This window comes from Cupressus sempervirens, chromosome 4 (genome assembly GCF_028749045.1).
Source record: "Cupressus sempervirens isolate cs-2001-9-10 chromosome 4, ASM2874904v1, whole genome shotgun sequence".
NCBI lineage: Eukaryota > Viridiplantae > Streptophyta > Pinopsida > Cupressales > Cupressaceae > Cupressus > Cupressus sempervirens.
This window is the reverse complement of record NC_143121.1, coordinates 543,595,966-543,618,391: the sequence shown is the minus strand read 5'-3', so window position 1 is coordinate 543,618,391 and position 22,426 is coordinate 543,595,966. Positions and strand designations below refer to the sequence as shown.

Here is a 22,426-nt window from a genome sequence, read left to right as displayed (position 1 = left end):
GTAAGAAAAAATATTATTACTGTTCCTAATTGAAAAAGTAATTAGAGAATTCTTGTGCAATTTACTATAAAGAAAATTAATTTAATATTGCAATTTTATTATTATAAAACTATACTTATTAAATTTAAAGATTAAAAACTGGTAAAAATAAAATTAACAATATAATTAATATTAATACAATTATAAATTGCATATTTATTAAATTAATATATCAAAAAACATATTAATAATTTGTAAAATAAAACTTTATAAAGTAGAAATTGCACAATCCTTACATAATTAATAAAGTATGATTGTTATAAATTTTGTTCAATGTATGACATGGTGCATTTTACCTACTGGCAGATATATAATTCATACTAAGTTCATGATACGTAATTGTAACGTTTTGGAATTCACAATTATAGAATGTAAATCTCGTTGGTGAGATTCCTTTGATTTTAGTTTTCAACATTAATGGCTTATTAACACTTCTACATGGATAAGGTTGAAAACCCTACAGATGACCCACTATTTTATTGCTAATCTTTGCCAATCTTGAGCACCCTTCACGAATGCCTCCTCTGTCTATCACACATTGAAAACTCCATCGTTAAATGTGGAGACCCTTGAAGTTGATAAAACAACCTCTGGTTAAGAAAATCCTATGTAAAGTCCAGAGCCTCTTCAATGCATTGTTGAACAACATTAGATGCTTAAAGCAAAAGGAGGCCATGCACTCTAATCACAAAGAAGCCTACAAAGTACATATGCACATTTTCCCCAAAAAGGTCTTAAAAGATAGATTTAGTAATAAAATCATTTTCAACCAAATATGGCACTAATGACCACATTGCCAAATCCAAGTGTATCATGCATGATAGAAAGTTTGCCCTTCTAGGTGCAAGCTACCATGGTGCCTAAGCCCTATCTAGGTTGTATTCTACCCATACATTTACCAAGTACACCTGTACATTTACCAACTGTTACCCCAAATTTAAAAATGGCCTATTTTGAACTTTCGAGCCCCATTGCTATCTCATTAATAATTATTAACCTCTACTTATGGATGCCAACTTCTTCCAATGGTTTTCATTTGTAATCCTTCCAGCCTTATAATTCATTTGCCTGTAAAGTTCAAACACAGTGGTGTTATGTATGTCTGCACACAATTTCAAGTCTAGCTTATGAAAGAAAACATATTCATTGAATGGTTTGGGCATTTAAAACCTGAAGAAGTTGAAAAGGTTTTGCAGATCACTTAAACAAAGAAGGCTACACAGTGGTTGAGATAAGTATCGGTAATGTTTCTATACCAAGGTTGGTCACTACACAGCTCCAAAGTATGAAAAACTCCAATTTGGTTCACAAATTGGGTTTGGACCTAATTATCGAGACTAATGAACATTGAAGAAATTTGAGGTCCATTGTATGGCCAAGATATCAAGCTTTCATTGAAGTTGGGAACCTTGCGACTCCCCAACCAAGTTCCATAGTTCCAATTTATCCACTGACAACAAAGCAGCACTACCGAAATATCGGGCTTTCTAATCCCATTAGCCATGTATGGAAAGGTTCAAAAGTTCAAAAATACCTACCCTCTAATATGCTTAGGAGAGGCAATTTATTTACTCCCGACTAAATTACAAGGCTTACCCTTCCACGAAAAATATTTTTGAAACTTGAAAAGTGAAACTCCTTAAATGGTGAAGTGTAACGGAGTGATTTGTTGAAGTGGCAATGCAATTTTCTACACAAGAATTATTACAATTTGCCGCCGAAATTATATTAGCTTAGAACCTTTTTACAAACGAAATTAGTGGCATGCTTGAGCTCAATTTCCTCTGCAGTAATAATCAAAGGGTTCTCATTAGCATAGTTGGCATAATCACCGAATAATCAGTGGGTTTCTACTAATCGCCGAGTTTTTGGGACTGGCGAGTTTTTCCCAAATTTAATCACGACTCGGCTAGAGAAAAAATCGTTGATTAATCACCGAGTTTTTGCAAAAAATCGACGAGTTTTTCAAAAAAACTCTTCTTCTTCTTTTTATAAAATTTTTTTAAAATTTTTTTTTAAAATTTTATGTTATTTTTTAATTAAAAACAAAAGGCAAAAAGCCTATATATATTATGTAAAATAGAGAGTTATAGTATGCTAGTAGAGCTAGGAAGAGGAAGATGTGATTGTAATGATGTTTTTACTTCTAGTTTGACACAAACTAATTACTATTATACTTCCCGCCATCAACATTCTGCATGAGAATGCGATTTTGTACCCGCTATGCATTTATATATATCTAAACTCTTGCTTGTTTCTTTTGTGTTCTCTATAATGAACTCATTAGATGCATCTTCACATTGAAATTTGCAAAAAAAATGTATTTTGAATTAAATTTTAGCGGATTTTTTAGGTTCCAAAGTTTTTTTTTTAAATGGCCGAGTTTTTCCCAAATAAACTTTTGGAGGGCTTGGCGAGTTTTTGGCTTTGGCGAGTTTTCCATCTATGCTCGTTAGAATGGGACTTCTTGTAACCAAGTATGGAAGGAGGAACCTACGCCTATGGTGCAACCAGATTTAAATTAGCTTGAGTCAAACCAGCTGTTCTTGATTGCATTCTATAGCATGGAAGGAGATGAAGCTAAGCAAAATACAGTATAGTCTCCACTAGTTTTAGGAACTCCTTCGCAAAGCCCGTGAAGAGTGCATGTGAAGTATGGTGATTGCAGATAAACACCTGCACCTCTCTACCATTATTAACCACTCATCTAATCCAGTCGATTTTCCCCATGTGTTTCATTTATTCATGGCATGCACACAAGATGGAGTCCACCAAATATGTCTATAGGCTGCCTCAACAAGCCTCCTTGCATCTTTGCAAACATGTGCAACATCTATCACCACTTGGACCACATTTTGTGGCCCACCCTCCTCAATAGCCTCCCTAAGGAAGTGAAACTAGAAATCAGCGTCTTTACGATGCCCTGAACAATCAACCACCTTCAAAAAGTATGGCCCTTAACACATGTGACTATGATGTTGACAAGTGGACGATGTCTAATGTCCGTCCACCCATCCAAAATAATGTTGCAACCCGACTCCATCCAACATGCCTTCATCGTCTCCGTCAAAACCCCAACCTTCTTACACTATCGATTCAAGACTGCGGTTCTCCACTCGTGCTAACCAGGTGGCACAAATGATGGCCCTCCATTCTTTACCACCATGGACATCATCTTCTTATAGTAGGGAGATCGAGTAACATGTAATGGGATGCCATTGTAATATCCCCCTCCAAATAGTAAAATTCAATATTAAATAGTCAACATCTCTATTTGAAATTATTAAATAATGATGATTAGATTAAATATCAATTACGATATTTACCATTCATAATTATAAAGAACTTCATTATAGACTAAATAATTAATAGACTAGTCCAATTGAATATTAAATAAACAAAAATATAATTATTCATTAATGAATGAATAAATAAACTAATATACTATCATATTATAATCTAAATTAATTATATTCTAATAATGTTATAATCTAAACAATTATATACATAGGCATCTAATGGGTCAAAAGACACGATCCTTGGCGGACTATTAATGGTATATATACCACATCATCCAATATGAGTAAGAACCCACAATTGGGCAATTACCAAAAAGTATACATTATAAGAAAAACATATCATATTCTAAACAGGAAAACTATGAAGGGGTCAACCATATTATGGAATCATATATTAAAAGTTGATATGCATAGCTATAATGTGACTAATAATCTAGTTTTATTTGCATAATGCAAACCACATGGATGCTACAAAAAGGTAAAACATATTAGAATGGGGAAACATAAGGACATAAATAAATGAACATTTATGGTGATAAAAGGTACATATAAGATAGGACCCACCGATAACCATACTATTAATTTAAAATTATAGAAAGCATAGATAAGAGTTTAGTAAAAGTGTAAAGGAGTTTTAGAAAGATTTAATGATATGATAAGAATTGGGAGGCAAATTGACCAAATAAAATACATGAATGGAAAGTATTCTACATAAAAAGGAATCCCCTCTTTTACAGAGGTAATTTATTTGATTACTATATATGACATTACTAATTATATTTATTTTAGAGAATGCATTAATAGTAGTTAATTAAAATATTCTAAATATATCTAGTGGATATTATTAATATGAATATGGATGTATATGTTTTTGATAAATAATTATCATAAGAAAAATGAGAGAACAAATAGTTATAATGAAAAGTAATTAAATTTATATATGTTTCAATATGAAAATTTCATCTCTTACTCCATACTAAGGTAATTAGATAGGGAGTTTGTGGAAGGAAAAGGCAGAGTAATGTTGGGCACATGGCAGATTATTCTAATACTAGGGTTAGGCCTTGAGAGACATTGCATGTAGTCTGTTTCACGCAACCTTTGCACAATAAATCTACCATCTGAGAATGACCTTAGTAATTAGAGGAAGTAATTGAATTTTCACATAAGTCAATTAAATGGAACCAACAAATTAAATTGATTATAATAATTGGATGTTTAATGATCCCACAAACAAGTAGCCCAAATTTGAAATTATTATGACAATAGGACAAATGTTTAAAAGGGGGATCATTACCGCCACTGTGAAATAAGAATTCACCAATGGCATCTTCTAGCTGCTCCTTTATGTGCACATTAAACAAATCAGCAATGGGGCTATTTGTGCCAAAAATTCCTGCCTTCCTTTTCCCTTTGTTGTTGTCCCCTCCTGAACTACAAATGGATGAAGGAATAGAAGCTGATTTTGATTATGTCCCTACTCCCTGATGCAAGAGACATGTTGCTCCTATATCTGTTGAACCTTTTGCCTACCATACAAAGATTTAGGCATTAGAACTGCACTATCATCAGGAATTTCCCACAATTTATCTATTTCAATTCTATATTTTAACGTTTTCAGTATTTGAAAGGAACTTGCACGGACTCACACCATATCCAATCCAAAAGAGAAGTTGTGAATTAACTTTAGGAATGCCGCCATACCATTCTACACCACAAAAGTTGCATTTCCATTTGGTTGTGGTGTACAATAGTACTATGCCTAATCTGTACAGTGTGAAACTAGAGTGTTATAGTGTATGGAGTGAAGGGAGTTGGAGGTTAGAATGTTGTACATTGTACGAGGTCGTACATCTTACTATGGATGGAAAGGGAGATACCATACACTATCAGGTGGGAGTTGGAAGTAAATCATATGGTGGTGAGGAAAGGTGATGCCCGTATGATGGAGTGGCAAAAAGAAGTGGATGCTATTGGATGTACAAAGGAGGATAGGTGGTTGTACAGTGGTAGGGAGGGGAAAGGTTTGCAAACCGTACAGTGGGAAAGATGCCTACGCATAAGGCTACTGGATGATACACGATGTGACTTCTGTGATGCCAAACCAAGTGCAACTTGAGTGAGTAGTCAGCTGCCAATGTAAACAGAATGCTCGCCAAACATAGAGATATTTGCCAACACAGATATTTGCAATTCGTCACTAAAACAATTTATATTTGCAGACAATGATAGTATTCAGCAACATTGTTTAATAGATCCGAATACACAATAGACTTCATACATAGTCGCCAAAATGCCAACGACACAATATATTAATTTCCAAATGGTAATACTGCAAAGTTACATAATCATTGGACAAGATCCGAGCAGATATAAAAAGTCACCAAATGACGATGCGCAAACAATGAGATATCCGAGCAGTACCTCCAGCGACAGAATAGGGTGGCAATGAACCACCAAAACTGCAACAGCAAAGTAGGGAGGGTCTTCTACCTCCGAAACTACGCACAACTTCCTCAACATTCAGCCTCCAGAAATACAAAGAAAAATCAAATCCAATCCATCATCTATTACAATGCTCAACCATGTCCTTGTAAAGACCTCCAAAGAGTATCTAAAGATTTACAACAGGTTGACAATATTAATAAATTTATTACTTTATTAATTTGGGCCTCATATTTATTAATTACAATAATTAATTAAATGTCCATTTATTATATTATTTCAATTCGAGAACCAATTAATTAATTTAACTTAATTTATTTATAACATTAAAATTTGAGGACATGACAGGGACCATAGAAAGAGACAAAAGATATGACTATTACTAAACTACTCCAAATGAATTATGAACAATTAAAATTATACGTGTGTTTGCGTATATGTTTAATTCATTGTTATTAATATAAATAAATATATATATGTACCTTAATTTCATTATTACATGAATGTTATATATATTAGAATCCTTTGTAAGATAATTTCATATTTATGATCATGGAATTCTCTCTCTCTCTCTCTCTCTCTCTCTCTCTCTCTCTCTCTCTCTGTAAATATATATATATATATATATATATATATAAAGTACTCATCATATATTTATTCAACAGATATATGTATCAACTACAAATCATACCTTGTTTAAGGTAACCTATACCCAGTATTGACAGCAATCTTTTCACTTCCTCGGCTGACTTATGATAGTGTGTATTTACTGTCTTCCTTCTTCGCTTACCCCTTGAATAAAGTCAACCCCTACTTTGTGTGATGCTAAGGAAGCTACACCCTTTCATCACATGTGGTGGTCTGTGATGCATTTATTTACACCGCTAAGTCATTAAACATTGCATATTCATCAGCGTTGTATTTTGTCAATCTCTCATGTTGACAATTTGATTTATTATATTATATTTAGTTTGAACATTGTTTATTATTAATGACTATTTTAAACTACATATTTCTATAATGTAAAATGGTGATCAATGATAGATCTCCACTTTATACACACATTGAATTGGGCCCTGAAATGTGATCCTTAAGCCCTAAATTTGATTAGCACAATCCAATTGAATAGAGGGGTGCTAATGCATGATCTAGCACAAAAGGGTGTGATTCTAAAGTCCTTTCCGTTTATGTAAGGATATAAGTGTGATGTATATGTAATGTAAAGGAAGGCAAACACTCATCAATGATAGACAAGATAATATATCTAGTGTATCAAAGTAAGTGTCATGAAAGGAGGATGAAGATATACTCACCTTTAGGGTTTGCTAAGGAAGCGACTTCGGATCTATAAAAACCGTGTCTAACTGTGTTAAAATTGGAAACATGTGTAGATCTAGAAACCTAAAGGTTGTATCTTCCTAATAATAACATTTCAATGTTGTAGGAACAGGTTGAAAATGGTGCAACCTATAACAATATAGGTCGAAGGTGGTTCGACCAATACCCAAGAGAGATGAATCTAAACATCTCGAGACTGTGACTGAAACTGCAGTTCGAAATATACAAATCTGATCCAAAAACTCTGCAAATCTACATCTACACAAAAGAGAAGGAGAAATTGATGGAAGAAAGGAGGCTTACCTTGGTTGAGCCCCTGTTTAGGAATTAACCTTGAATCGCAATATAGGATATGTTATCATCAAGTAGAGATTTAACAACAGCGAAGAATATCATACCATGTAAATGCAATTGTGCTTAGTATGTCATCAAGCATGTTGATGTAATAACTTTCGCTCAACAAAAAAACCAAAAGGAAGTCACATAAGACAACACCTCATGTAGTAGATGTTGTAACTCGCTTCAATGTTGATTTAAAGAAGAGAAGAGAAAAACTTGAATCGATGAATATAGATCTCCTCCTCGATGGCAAACTCCTTTGCTTCCCATGGAGAAAAAACCTAGAACTGTGGAAGGAGATGTATGAATGCTCGATAGATGATGGATGAATGTTTTCAATGAATGCTTGCTTTCTTGCTTGAGCTCCTTGAATGCTCCCTAGCTTGCTTGTACATGGATTACCAGACAGTGGATGTCTTGCACTTGATGGGTATGAAAATGAAGAGAGGAAGCTTCCTTTAATAGTAATTTCGAGGTTCAAATTTGCAAAGGCCAACCTCACTGGGCAGCAAAATGAAAAGCACTTTGCATTGGGCCTGAAACCCATCGAAATTAAATCCCCAATGGTATAGTTCAAACTAGGTTCAACTTATACCAGTATAGATTGAACTAGGTTTAACCGATATGGTTATAGGTTGAACCAGGTTCAATCTACACTGGGAAGGTGTCAACTTCAAAGTAAAAGTTGTGGGATTTGATAAGTGTTAAGAATTTCAAGGAAAAATGGAAGAGGGAAAATCAAGCATAAATGCTAAAATGGGTCCAAGAGGAAAATGAATTATTTGATAGGCTAGATAAATGGGAAATTGTGCAGTTTTGAGCAAGATTGAAAGAGAGGATAGGAACTTGATTTCAATGTATGAAGTTTAGTGCAATGTGACATCCTAACGGAAGGATCACACTAAAGTGGGCTAAAATGGTCCTAATTGAACACAAAAGTAAGTGCTTACTTTTTAGGAGTATATATTTAGCCCCCACTTTAGCGGAAATATGAGACAAGCTCATGCTCATGGTAAAGGAAGAAAAAGAGAAAGATGAAGAAGAAAATGATTGCAGCAAATTGCAAGGAGATAAGATATCACCGAGTCTAAAGACATAGGCCCCCAAACTAAGGATCCTAACTCCACAACCATGCACAAGGGCACAAAAAAAAATGCAAAAAACAAAAGAAAAAGCAAAGCCAAAAGACACCAATAAAAACAACAAAGGGATTAGTACTAAAACAAAACTTCAAATCAATAGTGCAAGAAGCCTCGATCAGAAATGTCTCGTCCACTAATATCATGTCTAGAAAGCTACTACAAGAGCACAAGTGATCACAGAGGAAGAAAAAGAGCATCACCAACAAAAATACCAACTCCATGATCTAATCTAACTAGCATGATAGCAAAGAGAGGGGGCTGATTACCTTGCCCACAAAGATTGTATGCCTTGATGTGAACCACACCAAAGATAGAATTCAAAGGCCTAGCAAGTTGTATGCCATGCTAGTCAATTCTATCAAAGCCCATGCCTACTAGCGACTTTGTCTATGTGCACCTCGTTATATCATGAAGATTTTTGTATATGTGCACTTCATGGATGGATACAAATCACTTATAACCACAAAGATTGTTTTGTTTATGTGCACCGTGTGGATGGATATGGACCACTTATAGCCACAGGAATTGGTTTGTGTATGTGCACCCCATGAATGGGTACAAATCACTTATATCATGTAGATTGATTTGTATATGAAAATGCATAAGAAAATGTGCAAGAGAATGTATAGGGGAGGTCGTACATATGCCCCTCCTCCTTATGCAAATAGAAGACATGATAGGGAAGAGAATCAAGGATACTTACTTCCAACAAGGAGATATCCTTAAAAACACAATGCATGTCACAAACTTAGTAAGAGTGTTAACTCTTAGAGGCTAAGAAAATAGATAGTTGTGAAAGGATATTTTGTTTAAGGGAAGACCCTTAAAAGAAAGAGATCTTGGTTACAAGAGATCCACCTTCAAGAGGAATCTTTGAACAAAGATAACATCTTCAAGACAAAGAGGGGGAGGAGAACAAGGATGCAACCATTCAGCCCCCTATTACTAGGTTAAATAGGGATTCTTGATGAAGGAAGGCAAACTTTGAAACCCGAAGTAAGAGAATGTGTTTACAATGAACACAATTTTGCAAATAAAGAAGAGGTGACAATCAAGGATTCATACATCTTGTATAAGAGACAACCCAATCAAAACAAACAAAATCTTATATGCCACTGTTCTAAGTATATCCTTAGACAGAAGAGAGAAAGAATGTACATGCAAGCTTTCCCTCTAAGTGTAAAGGCAAGATAAAAGATAATACACCTTGAATAATAGCTACCTTATCATAGACACACAATTCTAAGAATAATAAGTTATAACATGGAGAGAATTCATAATGTAAAACATACATTGTATGCTAGAAAGACATCACATATAAAGTAAGCAAGTCATCAAGAAAAGAAAGGAAATGATAATATGAATGAGTATTAGATGATGGATAGACCTATTGAGACATGAAATGAATTGTCTTTACTCTCTTGTGAGTTTCAAAATGCTTGGTTCATCTCTATCTACCAATAAATTGTTATACCTCATAAGGTACCTAGAAAATAATATAGCCAAATTGTCTCATGACTCTCATCATCTTGCACATTTGCTATCCAATTTTTTTCACAAGTCTTATAGTGTTGTTGTCAATCAAGATTGTGCCTATAGCAAGATGCAGAATCTAGCCATCCTGTTGAAACGTGGAAACTCTCTTAGGTGGTGGGTTATCCTAAAATGAGAGATGAATCTCCGGAAGCTAGGCCGGTTCCTAAATAGTGATCACCTAAAACCTAAATTATATGTGAGATAAGGAATGAGAAGTGAAAGACAAATAATAAACACTAACCTAAATGAGGTGATACATTGATGATTTTGAATGTAACTTTAATCAAATCAACACAAATTATGCAAGACACAATTGATTCAGAATACTCAGAGAAACACGCAACTACAAAAGTGATTCTATGCAAGGGCCGGGATCTTCTGCTTTGAAACGAAAACCTAGGTTTTACCAATTTTCTGCAAAAAGAACAATGACCTATAATGACATGTATCAAGATTCAAATCTGCAATAAAGAATATAACTTAAATGAAGGACGAACACAACATAAAAATAAAGAATCCACAATATTGCACGAGAATCAATGAGAAGGAACCGTTGAATCTATATAACCAATGCTAAAAAACCTCTGCTACAAATTGCTCTTACAATCAACTCAAAGTTTGCAATGCGCAAAAATTTGAATCCGAAAGAAGATCCCTCATAATGAGGTGAATGTACCACAAATAGAGTTCATAACCCTAATTCGGATTTCAAGATCATGCCTAGAAAAAATAAGTCAAAAATGATACAAACTATGAAGAAGCCCTTGAAAACTACTCTCAACCACCTGTCCAATTGATAGATACCTGGAAAACTGCCTCTAGCTCCTCAAAATCATGCATAAAACCCTAACTCGGAATTCACAAACAACCCAAAAATATAGCATGTAAAACTCCTCAAAAATATGCAAAGTATGCATAAAACAGGCTCCCATAATGAACTGCATCCAAAATTGGCCTTAACTACTCCAAAAATCGCCAAAAATAGCACTAAAGTGCTCCATTACTACATGGGAAACTCAAACTGCCCTTAGCCTCCAAAAATAGCTCCATATTTGACTCTACAGTCTAGAGTTCGACTTGTGAGTTCGAAAATAGCCACTAAACCTTCCCCTTGCATTTAAGCACTAAAAAATTTGAAACTCACCTTAACTCCCCTTTTATAATAATTAATAATAACAAAGGCTTTATAATTATAGCCATTTGATATATTAACTTTACAATGTTTATAACAATATTCTTCTTTTTATTATATTTAATAATATTAATGTGTTTAATAATTAACGTTAAAAGGGAATATAAAACATTTTTTATAAACTTTATATATGTTAAATGACAAAAATAGACTTTATTTAATATGAATAAAGTTTATAAAATGTCTTATAGCTTTGGCATGGACTCGAAATTTTATCAAACAGGGTTTAATTTGACCAAAGGCAAAAAGGGCAAAAACTTGTATAGTTTTAATCATTTGGTCTCTCACGCAAATGAAGGGAAAGAGGGTTTTGAGAACACTAGCTGCCATGAACTTCTTCCTGCAATTTTTTCCATGCTTTGGATGGCTTGAGCCTTCTCCATGTCTCACTGCGGCTTGTATGGTTGCCATATCTGCTCCTTGAGTGAGTTTCTGCTTTCTTCTTGCAGATTTCATGAGAGTTTTATTGGACGCCATGCTTCTGTTGGATATTTTCTTGTTGGACAGCTTGAGCTGTTGGTAATCATGATTTTGTTGGACGTTTTCTGTTGTGAGCTCTCTCTCCTTGCGGATTTGGACGCCATAAGGGTTTCATTTGTTGGATATGGACACCATATCTATGATGGACGCCATGTCTGGTTTTCCTGCGACTTGTATGGTGTGAGCTTTTTCATGGCCGGCTCTGTTGATATTTAGACTCCATGCTATGAGAGTTATCGGTATTTACTAGCCGTCTCTTCTTCTTGCTGATTTGGACGCCATTTTTGTGTATTTTCCTACTGGTATTTGCTAGCCATGGTTGATGCTGTGAGTTTCTTTCTTCTTCTCATGAGTTTATTTTCTGGCTGTTAGACGCCATTCTTGCTGTTGATGTACATTTAGTTTGTGGCTCCATTTTCTTAATATGAGCTGGAAGATTTGCAAGAATTTGATGTAACCTGCTGTTGTTTTTTTGTGAAATCATGCTATTCTGTTGCTAGCATGAACTATGGAAGTTGTTTGCTGTAGATGAATGTTTACAGCTGTAAAAATATACCTCTGCTGCTTATTACAGTACCTCATATACAAGAAATGAGTGCTACAGATACTAATGTTACAGCATAACCCATGTACTCAGCTGTTATACTTAAATCTGGATTGATTCTTGAAATAGATGCAAACAAAGAAAGTTCATACTGTGCTCTTATTTCTTCTTTTCTGACATTGTTCACTATTTTCTTGACACTTTTTATGCGAGATCACTCTACTTCCATCCTATCCATCTCATCTTCAATGACTTAGGTTTACAAAATTTATCTAAGCTCCTACATAATTTGATGATCATGTTGCAGCTCTCTTTCCAATTCAATGTGTAAGGTTTGCAATTTCTCATCTGCTAAAATTACCTCCTTCTGACGTAGCTTTCACTTTCCTTTCATTGTTCAAGTACATTGACCTGAATTTCTTTCAAGATTGTTTGGATTTTCTTTATGTCTAGATTTTGCACATCATCAGGTTTGATAGAGTCCATGAAGGGTATTCTGAAGAAAGTTGCCTTATGAAGTGAAATCAGGTTTTTTTCCGCAGGATGTATTGAAAATATTCCTGCTGCTTTTATGAAATCTGCAATTTTTTTTCTTGCATTCTGTCTCATTTTCATGTATGCTGAAATTTTATACATGAATTCTCCTATAGCATTATGGCAGTGAGCTTTTGACATGATGAGTCTCAAAGTTTATTTATTTATTTGCTCACTATTAAATTTATAGAAGATCCGTAGCTTCAATACTTTCACAAGAGTAATTCATCTTTTCTTGCATTCATCATTTCCTTCCTAGAATGTTGAAAATCTGCCTGCTATTGTACTTCTACTGATATCAGCTTTGGCTGTAGCATTCAATGTTTTTTCTCTGTTATTTCTGAATGTTATATTCTCTGTTGTTCATGCTTTAAAAAAAAAATTATCCCTTACTGTATACTTCTGTATACTTGTAAAGATCTAATTCCTTCAGTTCGTAGACTGAAAATTCCATATGCCCTCCATGATTTGACTGAAAGGTTTCATACCTGTAACATATGTATGTCCCTTTAACAATCTCCTCGTGTCTTCAACTTTCTGCTATGGTTCAACTAGAAGGTCCCATACTTGTAATTTACGTATGCCCCCTCAACAGTCTCCCCATGTCATTAGTCTTCACCTCTACATGATTTGACCAGAAGGTTTCACGCTTGTAATTTTTGTGTGTCCCTTTGATAGCCTCCTTAGTCCTTCAGTCTTGGCCTCTACATGATTCAGTCGAAAGGCTTCATGCGTGTAATTTATGCAAGATCCTTCAACAACCTCAAACTTCATACTTGTATCTGCACATGAAACAAACTCATTAGCATAAAAACCTGTTTTGCTTTCAGATATCTCTCTTGCCTTTATATCTTTTAATATAGTTATCTGAATAACAATGTTATAGGAACAGTAGTGTAGAGATGATTGGAATGATTTCCATTGCTCGGTTCGTATGAACTAACCCTCCTCTTCCTTCATTTTTGCAAGGCTATCCCCAGATGGAGATGCGGGCTCAATCCTTCAACATCTAGAACAACGATTCTTCCATTCAGGCAATGGAGGCCTTTCCCTTTATCTTATTAGTACTTTTATGTTTATACAATGTGTTTATTCAGATATTACGTTAGGAGCTGAGAATGCTTGTGTGGTATCTAAATGCATTGTATTAAGTACTTTGTAAAATTTCAACACTTTGTACCTTATCAAAACAGTTTTGAATATTTCAATAAAATGTACTATTCTGGTACTTGTATTTTGAATAGAAGTGATCAATTTTTCTTGTTTACTGATTTCTGTACTTTACTTTCTACATCCATTTCGTTCTATAATATGTATGCTCTGCAACTTAAAACACCTAGCTTAGCATAAAGGCAAGCATAACATAGCAATTTAGGAGGTATGTTAAATTGGTAACAAGTGCCTCATAGGACCCTCTAGTCCATTGTCTATTAAATTGTGTAGCTTTTTTCTTTTTGTAGTAGGGCTTACCATACTTTTGCTATGATGCAAACTAGCATCTAGAAGCTACTTGCAAAGGAGTTTTGATTCAGAACTTATAGTGCTTCTCTTGCACTTCTGCCCACATAGGCATCCTCTACTCTTCCCTCAAATTTAGCATTCCGCACTTGTTTGCCTTTGTATTTTCTTTCAAGGACCCTGAGCTCAACTTCTTCTCCTTTGATTGACAACATTTTGATACCTCAAAGGTTACTCATACAATTCTATTAGGGATTTTAACTCCATTCCACAACTTATCTCATCTAGAGAAGGTTGTCTTGATTGTTCTTATTCTTCTTGGTAGAAAAAGATCAACCCATGCTTTGCCAAGTATGTAATGCACATCTATGGCCTCTTCTCTGAGGAGCTGAAATGATTTTGGGCTAACACGCTATTGCTATTGTTCTTGATATTGAGAGTGTTTCATATAGTCAAACAAGCATGAGAAGGAATAATGGTGTACATTAAGAATGATAATTTTCATGGAAGAAATAGTTTCTGTTCATCAACCCCTTAATGTTAAGTATGTTCACTGCATTCATGTTCTTTCCATTGATGATACCATTCAGAGCATGATCAGTAATTCATTTGTTGTCTCTTTAAAAACTTGTTTGTTGGAAACCTACCACCTAGTGATAAAAGAGGGTCTATTCTCTGTAAGCAGTGAAAGACACAACATGGAGTTCAAGGCAGCAGCCATAGATATTAGAGGATATTGTCTTGTTTCAATATTTGTTAAGGATGCACCAGATGATGTTTTTGATTAAGCTTATGGAGCATGTATATTTCCTTTGGTGCTATTTTTGAAGGGTCACAAAACATGGGTTTGTAGAACTAGAACTAGTGATGTTCTAAAAGGAAAACTAAAAGAACAATTTGGTGAAGGCAATGTTGCTTGCATTGAAGAGGAGGATACATCAGATGCTGGAGAGATTGTTAATGATATTCCTATTTGTGTGCTTTGATTCTTAAGGATAGTGGAATTTTCGTCATCTCAAGTTAGATTCTCACTATGGGATGGTGTTTTACATGAGAAGCGCTTTTGCCAGTTTTGGTTTTCTATTTTTTGTTTTGCTTTCTAATGGCAACAAATTTACAAAATACATGTCTTGTGAAGACTCATTTTGGAAACAGGTTTGAGATTTGGTATTGCATTCAATATTGATTGTTGTCCAACTAGCTTCAGAGCATATGATTGAGAATTATACCCTTTCGCAGTCACTAGACAATGATAGAGATCTGCCGCATCTCTGAGCGATCATTTTTCAATAATTCAAGATTGTGTGACTCAAAAGTTTGGGATTCCGGACTTAAGAACACAAGTCGAAGCTACACCTTTCTGTGGGTCAAGAGACAGCTTGATGAAAACTTGCATGATTTGAGATTTGCTACTTCAGATGAATATATTGTCAACATATGTATTCATATTATGTAATCAGCCTTTTCTATGATTTTAAGCTAATGTAATCAGCCTTTTTTTTATGTTTCTAAGCTCAATGTAATAAGGGGGGAATGTTGGCATAACCATCTATTGGTCTGTTATTACCTTGTTATTAGTTACAAAACTATATTCATGAGTTATGCACTGTATATACATTCCTCCAAAGTATAATCCAAATTATCAAAGAATTATCTTATGTTTTGTCACTAAGAACATGAATCTCTCGTAAGTTCGACCTGATGTCTTAAGACAACAAGGAAAATGTTTAGTCTCATATATAACAAAACATATCCTTCAAATAATGAATGAAATTATTATTGCATACCAAATAAAAGAGTAAAATTATATCTTTATTTGTACATGGAGTTATTATAGAAGTAGATTGCAGGTGGCCAGCTAAGGATCAAAATCAATCCGACTACATCATATTGCTTTCCTTATTGATACAAAATCTATTTAAAGGATCTGACAGTTGCCAAGAAGAACACAATCATCAATTACTCTAAACTGCTCAAAGTCAACAAACAATTAATGCATACCCAAATAGACCATATTATCCAAACATTCTAACAGGCACTGTAAACTAACTACAACTCCCTCAACAAATGTTGTGATCCATCATCATTTGCTCTAAGTTCCGTCAACCTAGATGTTTGATTTAGTGATTCTGCTCTAAACAGTAACTCACTATTAATACTCTCACATTTTTTCATGTGATCACAAAGGAACTTGTGTCTTCAGAAAAGATAAAACACCCAAGTGTTTAAAAGTTGACCAAACACTGAACTCGTCTAGTGCTTTAATTATTACCAAAATTTCATGAACTACGAGGCCAGCTTCAGGAAAAGAAGTTGAGGCTTTTCCAAACGTTACAAATTTAATGCCAAGTATCATATGATCCAAGTGGCAGTTCGGAGCAATCTTCTATCTTTTCTGAGGCATAACTTTGCTTATAGATGTGGCTTAAAATGACTCCAAATAAAATGCATTGGAAAACTTATAATGTGTACCGCATGATGAAGGGGTGTTGAACTCTTATAGTTTTGAACCTCATAATACACTCCAAAGGTATGTGCAGGTGAAATACAAAAATGTATAAAATTCTTAAATTTTTTTAAAAAAATATTGAATATCAATGATTTTAGTTTTACCTCAGATCTGCTCACCTTCATGTTGGAGCATTTATCACGTGGCTATTAAAAATCTAAAGAAAATCAAGTCATTTTATATTTTTTATACAGTTTGTTTCAGGCTAAAAATGGATCTAAAGGAATTGTTGTCCAAATGTAAAAATTATAGTGTCGTACCTAGACATCTGTTCTCGGAGATTGCTACCTTCTTGTGAGCTATGACTCGTCTCAATAAAGAATCCATTACATTGCAGTATCATATGCATTTATTGTACTTATTCCCTTAGACTTAGCTCCATTGTGTTGCAGTGCCATATGTATTTATTGTATATATTCCCTTTAATAAGTTCTTAAGGTATGTTGTCCACAAGACCTCCAGGTGAATCCAAATCAGCCACCATGCTTTGCAAGATGCATGTGAAAAGAAAGCCATTTCTAATCTGAAACTAAGAAAAGAGCAACAATTACAAGTTTATAAATGAAATGCAGCACTTACTCAAAATAGTGGAAGCCACTGAACTATTATATGTGAAATCTTCAATTTCAGCTTTATCACAAGCCTGCACATGTCAAACAATAGTCAACATGTTGTACGATATTTTAATTAGCCAAAAAAAGAAATGCCCTTTTAACTACTATAAGATTTTTATTCTTCAATCCTACACTGTTCAAAAACACAAGTGATCAATTTTTAACACCATGGCAAGGACCAAGATAGCTTTTTCACACCAAGGCATGCACCTGATTCATTATGCAATGACATTTTCAAACCAATAATTATCTAAGTTACCCGGTTCGGACCCTGCTGCCCGGATCCGGGTCTGGGTTCACACCCGGGTTTGCTGCGGGTCCAGGCAAAGTCCTTCATTTGGACTGTGGGTCCGCCTGGGTTCACGCTGGCGGACGGACCCATGGCGAATCCAGGAGGTGGGGAACTTACAATAGATAAAATATCTATTATGTGCTGTGCCAAAGGGATGCATACAGATTCAAAAGGATAGATCTTGATTTGGATGTATTTTGAACTGCTTCAAGTGCAATTAGCAAAAAACTCCTCAAGCTTTGAATCATCAACACTAGTCAAACCTTTCAAATGTTTCCTTCTAGTTGTTTTCTCTTCATTATCTATAGGACATTGTTTATAAAGAAGTTTATGGTAGTCGCAAAGATGGCAAAGATATGTTAATATACTTACTGGACAATCAAGTAATCCAGGCACCTTCACATCAATGGTGAAACCTCTGAGGTGGGGAACTTACAATAGATAAAATATCTATTATGTGCTGTGATAAAGGGATGCATACAGATCCAAAAGGATCAGATTGCATAGATCTTGATTTGGAATTTTAGCAAATAACTCCTCAAGCTTTGAATCATCAACACAAGTCAAACCTTTCAAATGTTTCCTTCTAGTTGTTTTCTCTTCATTATCTGTAGGACATTGTTTATGAAGAAGTTTATGGTAGTCACAAAGATGGCAAAGAGATGTTAATATACTTACTGGACCATCAAATAATCCAGGCACCTTCACATCAAACTCTACAATGCACTGAGAATCAGGTTCTAAACCAAATCCATTATTGATTATACTCGAATTAGTTATGGCTTTTGTATTTTCCTTACCCGTACTTTGAAGCTCCAACACAAATATCCTAAGTTACTTTGAAGTCTCTTATTTTTTTGTATATCTAATGCATATATTTATTTATTTTTGTATATATATTTTTCTTTGTATGCATATATATATATAATTTTTTTTTTTGCCCGAACCCATGAACCCGAATCTGTCCCCAAACCCAAATCGGCAACTTAGAGAATTATGATACAAATAACAAGTAACCACTATTTAAAGCCACTTGGCATTGTGTTGAAATTGTCATGTTTGCTACTTCTTTTCTAAGTGAAGAATATAAACAAAGTAGATGTATGATAAAATTGTCGTGGATTTGTAAGTGTTATTGAGTGGGAAATGCCTCCAATAAAAAGCGACAATAGTTTCAATTGTGCTGGCAAGTTTATAGGCCTAGGAGAATCCTTTTACTTTCTTGTCCATTCAGTTTGCAGGGGTAACAATATTGACCAAAGCTCCTTGATACAATGACCCTGGCCAAAGTGACAACATCACATCATAGGTTATGAAGACTCAAAAATGCATGCCAATATCAAAATAGGGTCTCCAGGATACATCATAGAAATTTATTTTAGAAACAAAATGTCGCTGTTAAGTCTCTATCATTCAACCTGCATATCAACTTGCATCATCGAAAAAATGCTTCTTGAGATTGCAATTTTGAAGAATCACATTTCCAAGTAGATCGTTTAGGATGTTCATCATATAAGTAGTTATACCATCGACTAAAGACCCCTACCAGCAACATAAGGCATTAAAGTTTTAAAAACAAACAACCACCAAATGATGCAATTATTCACATTTGATTTACCCTATATTCTAATGTACGATGAATCACATTATGTTCCACTATCCAATTTGCATTGTAGAACTATGAAAAGTTTAGCTAAGTCTCCTACACAAGTATAATAACGAACTTTCCGATATTTACCTACTAATAAAACACACTAATTACATTTTGGGCAGCATCTTGAAGTGTTTTCTTTCTATCTTGCATGTTGTTCTTTTTTTAATACAACAAGCCTCCCTTGTTAGTTGCTAACTTTCATTGCTATTTGGCTTTTTACAAAACTATGATCTCCATACTAAATTCTAGTTTAGAACTTTGTTTTGCAGTTATAAATTGAACCATAGCTTATTGCTTGATTTTTTATTTACCACCTTGCCTGCATCTACTTGCTCTTGGAAAGCAAAAGCTTAAGAGTCAAGACCAAAAGGAAAGGCAAGAGCATTTCACTTAATTGTTGTAAGAGTCAAAATTCGAAGCAGCATCTAATGCATGGTATCTCCAATTTCAGGTTGAGATCAACCCTCATATACTGCATAAGGCTAAAATGAGCCAATTTTTATACCTCTAAGGGACTAAGACAAAGGAGCTCTTTATTTTCAAATGCCTTATATACGATAAAATATGAAAGAGATATCATTGCTTATATTGTCAATATAAATTAGATTTCTACCGGATTTAGATAATGGATATCTTTTATACTTCAGGAATGAATTTACTAATCTCTGATTTGACAGGTGCAGGTTTAAATCAGAGATGAGGATCTCAATCTTATGCCAAAATGTAGGAGAAATGCAATCGTAGTATTTACAAATACTATGTATTATTAGAATAATCGATAGTTTCTATTATCTCTGTTTAGTTTCTAATGGTTATCAGTTGTAATCTTCTGTAAATATTAGAATGTTTCTAAAATTTACTTTTTTGTCTCTAGAATAGAATGTTTCTATTTTTTACGATTGCTTCCTAAGGAAACATCGTTCAACCTCTTGTATAAATTGACCTCTCGGTCTCTGTTAATATCAAGCAAATATTTTCCAATTACTTCATAATATGGTATAAGAGCCAAGACTCCAATTTTTTTCGAAAATAATTATAATTTCTTGGCTGAAATTATCTGTCTTTTATTGTCGAAATTATTTACATGCATATTTGCTTCTAGCTCTCTCTATAATCCAATAGGGCTGGTTTCCGTTCTAAGAGATTTGAATCCGCCGACTTCTAGTTCAGTTCTGCAACCCATTCGTGCCCAGATTCTGAAATTTTCTCTGCAAATCTGTCATTTTTCTAAGCTTTTTCGAACCCAGGGCTGTTTTTGCTCAAAACACTAATATTTTGTACCGGATTCAAAAAAAATTATAAATTCTTGGTCTATTTTTCGAGAGCTCACTTGAGTTATCATCCATTTTTTCTAGGTACCTCGATTTTCAAGCTAGCAGATCCAAAAACCAATAACATATTCCTTTTGAGTTTTTCGAGCTCTCTTCTATGTCATCCTTCAAATTTTTTGGATCTTCCATTTTTTACCCCGAATAACGTGCCTTCACAGATTTTCACGTTTATTCATTGAAAACATGCCATGACATCTCTAATAAACATTATGCTCGAGCACAACTCAAAATTCAATGGTTGAAATTATGGCATTTGGAAGCAGTAGATCATAGCAATTTTTGAATATCAAAATACCGATCAAATTGTTCTAGGTATTACGAAGCGTACGACTGCTCTTGGTACAAGATTAGGATACATGGGATCTGAATAATCGAAAGGCGGTGATGCTTCTCAAATTATATGTAGTTGATGAACAGCTCTCTCAGATTCCATCCAACAAGACAGCTCCAGAGATATAGACACATCTCAAAGGTCTTCATGAGACTTTTGACAAAAGCAGAGCTTTCTTTTTGAAGAACATTATGTTTTCTATTATCATGGATGAGAAAACCTCACTCCAGCACACCTGAATAGGATTTAGGAAATCCGTGATCAGTTACTTGCCATCGGTCATAAGATGCAAGAAGAGGACATTGTAGTTATCACTTTTTGGACTTTACCAACGTCCTATGAGCATTTTATCAAGACTCTCAACATCACGTCTTCCAGTGTTGATATGATGTTCAATGATCTCTGCACACTTTTACTTCAGCAAGATCGGTGGAAACAACAGTTCAGTAGCAGTTCCAGCTCCACCTCCACAAAGCAAGCCTTTGTTGCTAAAGCCTTTTAGAAGGATAAAGGCAAGTTTTAGCAGTCATCTCAGCAGAAGTCTTCTACTCCCGGAAGAAAAACATTCAATGCAACTATTGTCACAAGTTTTTTGCACATGAAGATTGAATGTCAGACACACATAGCTGCCCTATCTAAGCAATCTGGTTCGCCGCCCATAGCGAACATTGCGGAGCGCACTGAGCAAACAAAATGTCTTCTACGCTTTTTGACAGCTTCTTGCTTTGGATAGACGCACTGAGCAGACAAAATATGTCTTCTACACTTTTTGACAACTTCTTGCTTTGGATAGATTAACCATTAAGGGAGGGTATTACGATAATAGATAGTTTCTATTATCTTTGTTTAGTTTTAATGGTTATCTATTGTAATCTTCTGTAAATATTAGAATGTTTCTAATATTTAGTTTTTTGTTTCTAGAATAGAATGTTTCTATTCTTTACAATTGTTTCCCAAGGAAACATCGTTCAACCTCTTGTCTAAATTAACCTCTTGCTCTTTGTTAATATCAAGCAAATATTTTTCAATTACTTTGTAATAAATATTACATCTGACGTAATTCTGATTATGTTTGATCTGGTCTAGATAACAATTATGAATGTCGATGCTTCTAGGCAGATTGTTTCATGGTTATATATGTTGTTTCAATGGACCTGTCCTTGAATGGACATGTCTTCAAAAATGCAATTGTTCATTACAAAGAAGAAACCCGATCATGGAAATATGAGATTGCCGAACATGGAATATTAATCAAACTTAATCCAATTCAATATCATCTGGAATCAATGAAGATAGTACATGAAATATTCATGGATAATCTGTACAAACAAATTTGACAATATACTTGG

General features: G+C 34.5%; 1 protein-coding gene across 4 annotated transcripts in view; it reads right to left on the bottom strand.

The window, feature by feature from the left end:
* The window catches only part of LOC149562339 (endonuclease III homolog 1, chloroplastic-like), a 178,499-nt gene that overhangs the window by 93,230 nt on the left and 62,843 nt on the right, over positions 1–22,426 (bottom strand). For all 4 annotated transcript variants that reach the window (XR_016363918.1, XR_016363919.1, XM_089825863.1 and 1 more), the window contains exon 3: positions 17,435–17,498. Coding sequence is in view for 2 of the 4 variants with exons in the window: in XM_089825863.1 (XP_089681989.1) it covers positions 17,435–17,498 (64 nt within the window). In the remaining 2 variants the exon portion in view is untranslated. The remainder of the gene's footprint in view (positions 1–17,434; positions 17,499–22,426) is intronic.